Source organism: Anolis sagrei, chromosome 4, assembly GCF_037176765.1.
Source record: "Anolis sagrei isolate rAnoSag1 chromosome 4, rAnoSag1.mat, whole genome shotgun sequence".
Lineage (NCBI taxonomy): Eukaryota > Metazoa > Chordata > Lepidosauria > Squamata > Dactyloidae > Anolis > Anolis sagrei.
The window spans coordinates 204,123,614-204,136,850 of record NC_090024.1 but is presented as its reverse complement, the minus strand read 5'-3'; the positions used below and the strand labels follow the sequence as shown (position 1 = coordinate 204,136,850).

Genomic DNA, 13,237 nt, shown 5'->3' with positions numbered 1-13,237 from the left:
ATGTGTACATGTTTTATATTGTATATAGGTTTGTATTTCTTAACATCCTTCACATCTGTACTAACTTTATATGTGGGTCTTGGGTGTGTGTGTGTGTGTGTGAATTGTCACTTTATGCCATTTACATTGAAAATGAATCTTGAAAGAGAAAAAAATATTCAAGTAACCTACTTTATATATTAATATATATGGAAGTGGACAAAAACAATGAAACCACAAATAGCCAATGTGAAAACTTAACTTCCAGCACTTTATTGATCTTAGTGTTACAATGAAGCAAATACACATAAAGTAAAGGAAAAACAATGCTGAAATGGGATTCTCACACATATATCTTACAAAATACTTTGTATAACTGCATTGATGAATTAGTGGTCATTGTGGTGTTAGAAAAGTAGTAAGTATAAGCAATACAAAAAAGGACTAAAGCTGGAAAAAGTTCATTTTTTTTGTTCTGCTTGTGTCTTCTGAAATGATGTATTGGATACCCACAACATCCTTTCACTAGCACTTTGTAAGACATAAAAAAGCAAGTCCTTATAACAAAAATACAATTTGCTTTTGCTGTTATTTATTTATTGTGTCAGGAGTTAACCAAACAGTTGTATTGCATTAAAAAAATCAGGCACGCCATTTATTTAGGTGAGCCATGTCCTATGCAAATATGATTCTTACAATTTGCTTGTTGGGTTCAGCCCATCCTTCCAAATAGTATTCCAGAGTCACATATTTCGTCCATTCAATATAGATTGCCAAATAATACATACACGAGATCTAGGGATATGTGACAATAAGGACTTAATAACATAAAAAACATGAACCATCATAGAACTGTTGACATAACTACTTGTATATAACTCTTACATACAAACATTTATGGGACTGGATTACAGAGAGGAAACATACATAAATGGTGCATCTTGTTCATTTGATCATTAACTAGTTGCACCAAAGCCTTTTATTAACCTAGAAAGTCAAAGATATGTTGATATCACTACTGTTACACCAAATAATTTTGTCAACATAGCCAAATCAATGTATGTGTAAATATATTAATGCATAAAATATGCCAATAGATTTTATCACTTTATTATTATGAAGAATCTAATGTTAAATATTTTGTTTATTACCACACCTGGCATCACAAAACAGTATTCTCAGGCAGTTGTTGGGTTCCCAGCACATAGTCCTCCCTCCTTAAAAATATTATCATTTTGTGGTCCCAATCAGCTCCAGGCAACTTCCCAAAATGCTCCAGAACAATATTTATATTGGGGTATTGTGGGGACTAACAATGGCAGCAACATTGCTGTCAAAGTTCTACAGTCCCAGTGCACAACATAAGAGATGAAATACAATCTAATTTAGAGCTAGAAAAAGTTCACCAGTTAGTGTCTGAACACCGATTCCCAAAGACATTGATTGATGATTGCAAAAAATAATAATAAATACATTTAATATTTCTTCTTCTTTGGATTTTTAGGCAATGCCCACCCATCCCTCTCTGTTTGCCTCTCAACTGCCTCCTTCTCAACCCCTTCTCTTCCTCGTCCCTATTCTGAACCACTTCCTGTTCCAGTCTTCTTTTCCCAAACCCTACTGCTTCCTAAAGTTTATATTTCTTCAGCCTGTAGCTATTATTTTCCTAGTCACCTACTTAGCCACTCTCTGCTCACTCAGGGTGTATTTATTCAGGTATGCATTATTCAGATAAGTCTGACACAGGGCAATACCCACCCCATCCAGTAGCTTTCTGTGCCCTATTTTACATTCCTCAGGAAAATGTCCCCCAACCTCTCCAGAGAAATTTCCCAGAGGACATAAATGGTTGTCAGTGGGAAGATGAAGGTTGGTGTCTTTCCTTCCTTTAACTTTCTCATGTGAACCTATCTACATAAAATCACTAACTTACTATGTGAAAAATATAGGCCCAAATCCAACTGCTAATTCAACATAGAATAGACCTTCTTAATTCAAAGGATCTATTCTTTAAAAAATAACAACCAGATTTAGTGTACTGTTTTTGTTTTTAGTTAGGTATGACTGTGGAACGCCATTTTCCTTTTTTTAGACCATGAGGTGAAGATGTGGATGAAGAATAATGTTTAAAATTTCCTCTCCAATTTGTAGCAGTGCAAATTTGCATGTGCCCTGTGCATTTCTCTAGCTATAACGAGAAAGGTGGGTTTAAGCTGCCAACTATGTATTCAACCTCCTGACCTGTCCCCCAAACAGTAACTCCTGCATTAAAAAACCACATAAAGCATAAGAGAATTGTTACATGCCACTGGAACATGTAAAAGAAGCCCCTCTGACAGAAGAACTAAAGACTGACATAGTATTTGGAAAGCATGAGGGTAATTACATTTTAATGACTCAATAAAAAGTCATTGGTTAAAACAAGTGATCATCCCCCTTTCCCCCATGCCCTAAGAATTATTGGTCAAAATAAAACGAAATACATCTTGTTGTGTATCAAGCATTTAAAATACTTCAATAATAGGTAGTTCTATTTCATTCATTTCTTGTTAATACTATTTCATTACAGTTCCTACAGGTAACTTTTAGAAAAGACACTGAAAAGTAGTTTATGTCAATTTATCTTGTATCTGAGCTTCTGAACTTGACAGAGCTGTTTCACTGAATACCTTTTTCAGAGCCATACAGAACTATATGGTAGTTTAAACCCCCAATTAAGCATTACTTTGGGAGTCCCAGTGTTCAACAATCCCCAATTCTTATATATAGTATAAAAATAAAGTTTTTAAAAAATATCAAGAACTTATTCAAGAAAAAAAAATGTCCAACATGAATTTGCTTCTTGGGTTTTAAAAACTAAAATCTATAACAAAACAAATGCCTAGCAATAGAGTGGAATATAAAAGTAGACCTGATAGAGAAATGCAGAGTGGGGGGGGGGGGGGACATGATGCCAATAAAGTTTAGGGTGGGGAGGAAGAAACTTAGCAATCTAAAATAAGAGCAGTATGCTAAATATTTGTGTATAATGGCCACTGACAATGAAATAAACACCTAGGATGTTAGTAATTTTATACAATTTCTTAAAACGGATGAATTAAAAATGCTTATCGCATGTGTCTATATATGTTTGCCCTCATGGAAGCCCCACTGTGTTCAACAGGATTTTTCCACAAGTAAGAGTGCATAGCACTACAGCCTTAGACTTCCACTACTTCACATACTTGCAGATGCATAATTCCAACTGAACCCAATAGGACTTATTTCCAAGTAAATGAACATTGGATTGAACTTGCAGAAACATATATGACACTCAAATACACTGTAATTCTGATTCTCCTTCCCTATATCAAACTTACCGAATATTAAATCCCTTGAGGGTACTGAACTAAAATTTCTGTTATCTTCAGCCTGCATGTCTAATCACTAAATACGTGAGATGGCGCAGTCCAATAAAATATAAAAATGTAAAGTCTGAGAAGCCTGTCCTTACATATGTTGATTATATGTAAACAAAGTAGTCCCCCTCAAAGTTCCTTAGGACTAAAGTCTGATACCAGGTGGGAAATTAAGTACCTAACTTAGGACTTCATTCCACAGGGTAAGTAAAGCATTTGGGATCATTGCTTTCCCCTTAAGCATCACAACTCCCTGTTTGGAAATTAAATGGATGATTTCCTACCCCCACCACATGGTTTCCCTCTTTCCACTTTCTTTTCAAATTATCAATTTGCTGTCTCATCACACAAGAGACATGTTTCTTCTTCCTCCCCCATTTTCTTTGGATAGAAAAAAAATCCTCCGTGTTTTGTCTTGTGGAAGTACTTTTTAACTTTTTACATTTAAAAAGAGATACAAATCACCATTTCTTCTTCCTCAGTCCCAAAATGGCAATGGCAGAAGAAAGAAATCAATACTGTCGATCTCGGCTCCTCCCTCCATGATGAAATCATTGTTATGTTTACAAGTGCACAAGGGGGAATTCCCACTCACATGTTAAATTGGGCTTTTTTACACATCTCTATGTGGGGAACTGAAAAAGAAGTTTATTGCCAATTGGCTCAAGCAGTGTAGAAAAAAACAACACTTTAGAAATGGTGAAATATAAGCTTGCATCATGCGATGGGCTCTGTCGGTAGCTGTTTCTTAAATTTGTAGATTGCTGATTTTATTGCGTGTGATGAAGTCCATATTGGGCGTTTTTTTTTAAGTTATAAGTCCCCCTCTTTTTACAAGAATAAAAAGTAACATTAACCTCAAATCCCCAAACCCAACCCAATCCAACCCTCACCGAAAGAAAAAAAAAACCCACATTTAAACATTTTAAGATACCTATAATCAGGTATACAGTTTCCATACCAAGTTTTACAATGGAACTAATTCTCAAAACATTGTGTATGCATTTTAATGTCTTAACTAATTCCTTGAAGATTTGGGTCTCCAAACAGGAACCAGTTACAAATTCTGAAAGAAAAACAAAATCTCTGCAAAATTAGTCATTTAGACAAGCAATTTGCAAGAAGAGATATCATTTATGTAAGGTTGTTCCACATGGGAGGGAGATCAGAATCATAAACCTATTGGAGCCTTCTACTTCCACCCTTTCTGAGTCTCTGGGGCCCAGCTGAACTTGGGTAATTTCTGGTCATTGCTCAGAATAGGCAGCTGATGTGTGCCTCCTCAACATTCATTGACTTGATGCTCTCCTTCCCAGAACTTCACTCAATTCCTGCTGCTACATGCCACAAGTCATCCTCTACATCAGGGGTGCTCAAAGTGTCTGTGAAGCATACTTAGGGGCTTGGATGTTCTATTTCAGACATGTTTTAAGGCAGCTTTCCATGCAGCTTCACATAAATCAAATCTAGACAAAGTTAAAATAGAGTAGCAACCATGACCCATCAGAAGCTGCTGTATTACAACTCCCATGGATTTTGCTAACTAGGATTGATATAATTGCTGACTTGATTGACTTATCTGGAAGCGCACAGTTATGCACCTCAAACAATATTATTGAATCGTGATTGAGATTTCTCCAGGTTTGAAATATTGATTCAGTCATTTACCTGCAATCCAATTATGTTATGAAGATGCTTTCTTAGAATCTGGAAGACAAATTCCTCAAAGTGCTTCCTGTTAAGGATCCCATCATATTCTTGTCATATCCTTGCTGTGGGTGGGACCAGTGACAGAAGACGCGTAAGGAAGAATCAAATAAGAATAATTTAACAGCATTTCCCAGAAAATCAAATATTTGAATGAAGCCACAAACTATATATGCTTCCATCTCTATTTCTTTCTCTATCTCTCTTTTACACATATACACATAAAGACACATCTACCCACACACACAGTTAAGATGGTGATTACTCCCAAGCTTTGGAACTCCTTCTCTAGGAAGACTTTTCTATTCCAACAGGCATTTTTGGAATTGGTTCCAAATAAATAGTATGCTGTTGTTCAACTGTCATGTCATTTTATTAGAAAGGGAAAAAAACCTAACATATTGTTTTCTCACCTGTTTTAGTATAGACTGAAGCTCTCTGTTTGACCACAGGTCGGACAGTAGCAAGCGGGCTGCTTCAGCTGCTTTAGGATAGGATCTGTAGACAGTAAAGGCAGATACTTCAGTAAAAACAGAGATTTCTATGCAATTATTTGTATAAAATTATTGTTTTAATAATTTTATACAAGTGAAGCTCTTCTCAAGGAACGCACGCACTGAAAAAATCACTCTTTCACCCTCCATCAAAGCCTCTTCTTTTTAGCAGTATCTCCTAAGTCTCCTGTGTAGCATTTCCCTAAGGACCAGAATAGCTACCTGGAGAAGGAATTGTAAGCTTTTTTATCCATCTCCAATATGTAATACCTAAAGCTGGCCTTATGATAAGGTACTGATACTGCTCAAAACAACTTGGAAAATTGGTTTAGATTGCAAGATTTCTCAGCAGTCTACCACAAAGCATTCTAAAAAGTAGCCACCATGTGACAGTTTTTCACAATATTAATAAATCTGCAAAATGTATGGATGCTACATTAGACCTGATTAGTATGAGTTATTCCTGATACGCAGCATACTTGCCAATAATATATCTTTGTATACAATGTATAAACAGGGCTGGGCAAGCTCTAAAAATGGTTGTAACCCTCCCTTATTCACCATTACTTACCCATTTCGGCAAAGGCCCACAACATTATTTATCAAGCTGCCAGTCAGATAAGGCTTGGCCATCTGTGGGTTGGATATCATTAGGTTCCTCAGGGCATAGCAAGCAGATGTCATTGTGTCCCCATAGTTGGGGGAACCTGGGGCCGTGAGAGCTAGAAGACGAGTCACATCTGGGAGCACCTGGTGAGCTAAAATGGGTGACAGACTATTATTAAACAAAATGTTGTGACTGGACTAAATAAGGTCTAGAATCAACTCCTACAACAAATATTAGTCAATCTCAGAGTGGTAAGACAAGAGTCCACATGTAGCAAAGTGATCATGTTGAAAATGCCTCAGAATAAAGTACATGCAGATTTTCTGGGGGAAATCAATTGCAGTCCAATTATGGGAGAAATTGTATCAGGGGAGAACCTCTTCTTGGTCCCACCTCCATCTCAAATCCGGTTGGTGGGGATAAGAGCAGTGGTTCTCAATCTGTGGGTCCCCAGGTATTTTAGCGTACAGCTCCCTGAAATCCCAGCCAGTTTACCAGCTGTTGAGATTTCTGGGAATTGAAGGCCAAAACATCTGGGGACTCACAGGTTGAGAGCCACTGGACTAGAGAGAGGGACTTCTCTGCAACGGCCCCCCACCTCTGGAACTCCTGAAGGAGATCAGAATGGCCCCATCACTGTCCTCCTTTAGGAAGCAAACAAAAACCTTCCCTTGTTCCCAGGCATATGGAGATGTGAATGTTTAAAGATCTGGCTTATGAAAATGGAATGGAACATGGATATAGTTTTTAAACCCTGTTTTAAGTGACACCATGTACATTGTTTTTGCTTTCATGTGATTTGTTTTATTGTCTAATGTGTTGTGTTGTTTATCTGATATGTTTAATTTATTGTTGTCTTTTTTGCCATTGAATGTTTGCTGTTTTATGTTGTGAGTCACCTTGAGTCCCCATTGCACTCTCCGAAAAGCTTCAAATAGAATGCTTAAGAAATAGGTAGTAAAGCTTCAATTATTTTCAGTTGCATTTCAGACTACTGGATAACACAGCTGATTTTGAACAAATATGCTTAAAATAGTATGCATACTAGCAGCACTGACAACAAGAAATATTATAGAGTTTTGCATGTTAGTTCTGTTGCACATTAAAAATTATTGTGGTAAGGAGTGTGTATGGGCCAAGAAAAAAGCCACACAAAAATAAAGAGCACATACCCATAGTTTTGTGGAGAACAGGGTGTCGGGACATATTGCTCAATAAGGATGTTCCAGATCGGACAACTTCAGAATTGTTGGATTGCAGGAGGCGTGCTATGCGGGGCAAACCTTTCTCCTTTAAAGCAATCAGTTGACTCATTGCATTTGACATCTAGAGAACAAAATGATGCAGTACTTATTACAATATCTGAATATTTATTTTCTTTCTAACAAAAAACAATAAAGCAGGGAAAATACTTCTCACTTCAACAAGAGAAAAAGCACAGACCAGGCCGCAATTACTTATGAATTTGGGAACCATATTATCAATATTAGTCAAATTACTGATGTACTCATGTAAGCCAAGCTATGTACATACTCAAGGAAATACAAGAAAATTTAAAAAATACATAATGAGATCAGGGTTCACTAATGGTATATTGGGCCAATATATTATTTTTGTTATATCCTTTTTACAATGTCCTTTTTAAGATATTCTTTTTACAATGCTATCTAAATTTCTGTCCATGAGTTGACTGAAAAGGTGATAAGGCTTACAGCTATTCAGATTTCCTTGGACTCAGATCACACACACTTCTTCCTTTTTGTCTCAGATGCCTAACCAAATGTGGCAAGACAAAAACCGTGTTTACCAGTCCTCTGCTTGCAGTCAGATTTTGCAGAGCTCCAGCACAAGCCTCCAAGGTGGCATCCTTCTTGCTCTGATCCATTAGAGACAAATACGTGCGAATGGCATCGGAGTGGTACAACCAGCTGGACCCTCTGGGTTTATAATCCTCTTCCGGAAGAGGTAGATCAAATTCATCATACTAAACACAAAAAAGAGGAAAAAGTGTAGAAGCTGAAGCTTTACAAAATAACCCTATTTCACATGATGATTAACCATGATATGAAAGCAGACATATATCTCAATGGCTTGGGAAATTCCTACATATATTAGGAGGGAGCAGGCTTGTTTTCTGTTGCCCTAGAGACTAGGATGAGGAACAATGGCTTCAAACTACAGGAAAGGAGATTCCACCTGAACATTAGGAAGAACTTCCTAACTGTGAGAGCTGTTCAGCAGTGGAACTCTCTGCCCCGGAGTGTGGTGGAGGCTCCTTCTTTGGAGGCTTTTAAACAGAGGCTGGATGGCCATCTGTCAGGGGTACTTCGAATGTGATTCTCCTGCTTCTTGCCAGGGGGTTGGAATGATTAGAATCATAGATCCTATGATTCTATGATTACCTAGCTATGAATACCTAGATGCCCTCACTGTTTTAATTATTACTGAGATGCACATTTTCTCATATAAATATCTCTAAAAACTGGTCTTAGAATCATGGGTACTTTTAAATATATGAATAAAGTTCTTTTTCTGTTGGTGGTACTAAAATTAGTGTGTGTGTTTCAATTGATGATATCTTAGAATCAATGAAATACAGTATTATGTTGGTCTACATATTCTTAATTATTACATGTGATAAAGTAGCAAAAATTGGGGAAGACAGTCCGCTCTTGAATACATGAATACAATATATTTCAGTCTGTGAATAAAGCCTTTCTATATATTGAAACTTACCTCCATTTTCCCTCCTCTGTTATTGAAGCATCCTGTCAAGCTTTTGTCTGTGTAAGTGCTCCTGGCCATATGGTTAAGCTGTGTGTATTTATTCGGCACCTCAGCATCCAGGCGGTAAGACAGATTATGCAAGATACAGATGCAATTCTCCACAGACTAAAATAAAAGCCAACATGTATATCAGTATACATGCTATATTTATCTTAACTGACATTTAGTACATTTATGCATGCATTCCATGGGGCAGAAAAATGCTGAAGTTTGAAATATTATACTAGTTTTCAATGCTGTTATCTTTGTGCTAGTTAACATTAAGTTAACTAAGGAAAGAAGGTGAGAGAGCAAGATGTTCTTGAGCATAGGGCTTATTGCTATACCTGGAGATACCTCAAAGAGTTAGAACACATCATAAAATACTTGCTGGATATCTTTGGTGTAAAGTTCCTGTGAAAAGTCAATGTCACGTGGAAGGGAGAAATGACAGCAAGAAGACCTTAGTATTCCAGTTCTGAGACTACATGTGGTCATGTTTCCAGATGCACAAACTATATAAGTGATTTGTCTTTAGCACGAAGCCTATTTTTTCTCTCTAAATGGCACGATGAATGATGCTAATAATCAGAACATGGAAATTAATCCTAATGCAACTTCCATCTTTTAAAGTCTATATTTAACATACCTTGATTTTTTTTTAAAAAAAACATCTCTATTTTACACACCTCTCATTCTGAGCAACAACATCAACAACTTCTCAATGACACACTGTATCAGGTTAGACATCTCTATTAATTACACTAAAGTTAATCTATAGTATATATAGTTTACACCAACCTAATAAAATGCTTAATTAACATCCAGTCTGAATAAGTCCTTTGTGGAACTTGAAACCTTGCTTTATTATCCCATGATCTTTTAACTGGCCTTGATTGCAATGTTGTCCAATTGCAAGTTGTATCTAAGGGATTTGTGACCCATTAAGTAAGACTTCAATAACTGGTGAAATTACTGATGATATAGGATTGTATCCAGTGTGTGGAAGGCAGTTCCCTCATAACCCTCCCTCTCCTCTGCAGCCCTCATGTCAATCACCTAAAAGCATCTATTAAAAGTCAAAATAATAAAACAGGCATTGTGTACTTTTGTCATATTTGGATGTACTAGAAAAAAGGAAATCTTCAAAAAATCAGTGGTAGAATCACTTTCATTGGGACAAAATCATATGAATAACCCAGAGGCGGCCCTAGGTAATTTTCAACGGTAAGCAAACAGCATTTTGCCTCCCCCCCCCCAACCAATCACTGATACGTATTTTTTCTGTTCGTCGTGGGAGTTCTGTGTGCCATATTTGGTTCAATTCCATCATTGGTGGAGTTCAGAATGCTCTTTGATTGTAGGTGAACTATACATCCCAGTAACTACAACTTGCATATGTCAAGGTCTATTTTCCCCCAAGAGCGCCGCAAGAGCATCCCTGGGCAAAATCAACTATACTGCAAATGCTTACTTTGCGTAATGGGTTGAGCCGTCCCTGGAATAACCCATACTGTTCAATAGCGTCTCCCAACACTCTGGAACATTTTTTCAGTGAGTGCAGAGAAAGCCAAGCAATTATAATGGTGCAGGAAATTGTGTAAATTCATATGACAACATCTGAAGTGAATGCAACTGATTGCTATTAAAATTGAAAGTGAGTTTATTGTTTTGATAACATTAGTCAAGGTTTATCAACTAGTGATTATTCTGCAACTGCCTGGTACCTTATCGTCTGGTCGATTGGCAGCCACGCAGTTCTGGGAATAAGTCATTACAGAGTCAATCAGTCCAGGGTAGTTTCTCATGGTTTGGCGTCCAACATCTGCAGAACTCAAGTTCCTACAATCCATTTTATAAATCAGAAGAAGGAATAATCAAACAAACAAAGCAACAAAGTGATTCTTTTTCTAAATTCAGCAAGAGCCTTTGAGTCTTTGAGGCTAAAATTAATCTATACAGAGCAAGCACAGAATATGTTAATGAACAATGCCACAAAATAGTCACCTGTCATTTTGATTTTTCTAGAAAGATTAAATAGGAAGAATCTAGAGCAATCTAGAGCATAATGGTTGAAAAATGTTGGATTCAATTAATTCTTCAGATTAACATATCACTGATTTGATTGCAATGCCACACTATTTCATTGTCTTTGATTGTGTCTATACACAAAAGGGGTTTACTTCCTCCTTATCCATGGATTCTGTACCCACAGATTCAACCACCCATGGATGGAAATTTTAAAGTCAGAAATCAAATCTTATTTTTGCCATTGTATACAAGGAACACTATTTTACTGTGTCATTGTATATAATAGGACTTAAGCATTCACATATTTTTGATGAATGGTCTTAACACCTAGATTCTATTGTATTGTCTTTAGGTACCAGGTAAAATATCTATCTATACTAGGCATGGGCAAACTTCTGCCCTCCAGATGTTTTGGACTTCAACTCCCACAAATTCTAACAACCTACTGGCTCTTATTTATTTATTTATTTATTTATTTAGGGCTTTTATATCCCATCCTATCTCAACCTCCAAATGGTGGCTCTTAGGAATTGTGGAAGTTGAAGTTCAAAATGCCTGGAGGGCCACAGTTTACTCATGCATGATTTTCAAAACATTTTAAATGCTTTGGGTATTTTAAAAGCTGGTCACTATCATCTATGGCCTCTCACAGGCTGTTTGTTTTGTTCACACCTTTTACCCACTCTAGTTGTTGCAAACCAACATGAAATACATACAAAAGACAGATTATATCTGCTGACTTACCTCAAGCAGCCAGTGGCATTGAAGAAAACCTCTGGGTCAACCATTTCTCTTGATCTGTTACTAATACCATCAGACCATCCAGAAAAAGGAATAATCACACGATCAGTCAGAACAGGGAGAGCATCATGTATCAAATCTTCTTTCAGTTCATCAGTGGATGAAAGGTTCCAGAGCAGACCTAGAAAGGACATGGAAAAGACACATTGTTGCAGCATCCTATAAGTCTCACTGAGATTCAAGATACAAGATATTGTGCATATTGTCAAAGCTATTCTCTAAATATGCAATGTAAGATCCTGCATGTCTTTAATTTAAGGTGATATTGAAAGCCTCTGTCCCTTATTAGGCCTAAAACTTGACATCAGAATTACAGATTTAAATTCTGGTTTGCTGAAAATATGCAGTTATTATTTTGTTAATAAATTAGATGTATAATCTACTTAAATAAAGTAATTAATAAAGTAGTTAATAAAGTAGGTAAAGGTAAAGGTAGTCCCCTGACACTAAGTCCAGTCATGTCTGACTCTGGAGTGTGGTGCTCATCTCAATTTCTAAGCCGAAGACCCAGCATTGTCCGTAGACACCTCCAAGGTCATGTGGCTGGCATGACTGCATGGAGCGCCGTTAATAAAGTAGATGACCCTTTTTAAACAAAAAATTGGTACCCAAGGAAAACAATAATTTGGAAATGATATGGATAGGTTCCTACATCACAAAAAGGAACAAAAGGGGAGCAATATAACAGGTTACAGAAAACTTTTCATTGAAAACTAGCAATGTGTACCTGTGAAATGAAAGCAAGTAGGTTAGGTAAGCCTTGCATAAATAAACAAATATATTGCAAACCTTTTAGAAACCATTAAAGGCTTCTTAGAAAAGGCATCCAGGGATAACTTTCCTTTCTCCTTCTCTAGCCATTTTCACCATCTTTCAAATGCTTATATTATTAAAATGCTTCCAGTTACACCAAGGGTGTCAAACTCATTTTTATCAAGGGCCATATCAGCCTTATGGTTACTTTCAAATGGCTGTTAAATCAATGGATGGAGAATCCATGGCTACAAAGGGCCAACTGTAATTTTTTTTTACATAGTAGTTGGTGCACTTTAGTTTTTACCCTATTTGGGTCCCCATTTGTTAGTGAATGGAAACTCCCATCACTTTTTTTTCGGGGATGGATTTATTGCTAATCACTTCTGATTCTGTGCCATGTGGACAGGGGATAATGGAAATTGAAACCCAACGGCACTTGTGTCTCTGAGGTGAGGGAAAAGTTAAAGGACATTTTAAATTCAGACATCGTATCACATTCAGACATCATAAACTGAACAAACTGCAGCCTTGAAGATGTTACTGTATCACAATTCCCATCATCTCTGGTCATGATGTCCAATGATGAGGTATACAGGAGTTGTAGTCCAGCATTTGAAGGGTCACATAAAATGACATGGAGGGCTGGACACATGAATTACCCATAGAACAAGGATGAAAAGGTGGGCGCAGGCAGAAGT

At 36.9% G+C, this 13,237-nt stretch overlaps 1 protein-coding gene across 1 annotated transcript in view; it reads right to left on the bottom strand.

The window, feature by feature from the left end:
* Positions 1-229: 229 nt before the first annotated feature.
* The window catches only part of PKP1 (plakophilin 1), a 49,934-nt gene continuing 36,926 nt past the window's right edge, over positions 230-13,237 (bottom strand). The window contains exons 6-14 of the mRNA XM_060772547.2: positions 11,727-11,904; positions 10,679-10,793; positions 8,922-9,077; positions 7,993-8,169; positions 7,358-7,511; positions 6,150-6,336; positions 5,498-5,582; positions 5,046-5,149; positions 230-4,443 (exon numbers count right to left, since the gene is read on the bottom strand). Of these exons, the coding sequence (XP_060628530.1) occupies positions 5,078-5,149; positions 5,498-5,582; positions 6,150-6,336; positions 7,358-7,511; positions 7,993-8,169; positions 8,922-9,077; positions 10,679-10,793; positions 11,727-11,904 (1,124 nt within the window). The 3' untranslated portion in view covers positions 230-4,443; positions 5,046-5,077. The remainder of the gene's footprint in view (positions 4,444-5,045; positions 5,150-5,497; positions 5,583-6,149; positions 6,337-7,357; positions 7,512-7,992; positions 8,170-8,921; positions 9,078-10,678; positions 10,794-11,726; positions 11,905-13,237) is intronic.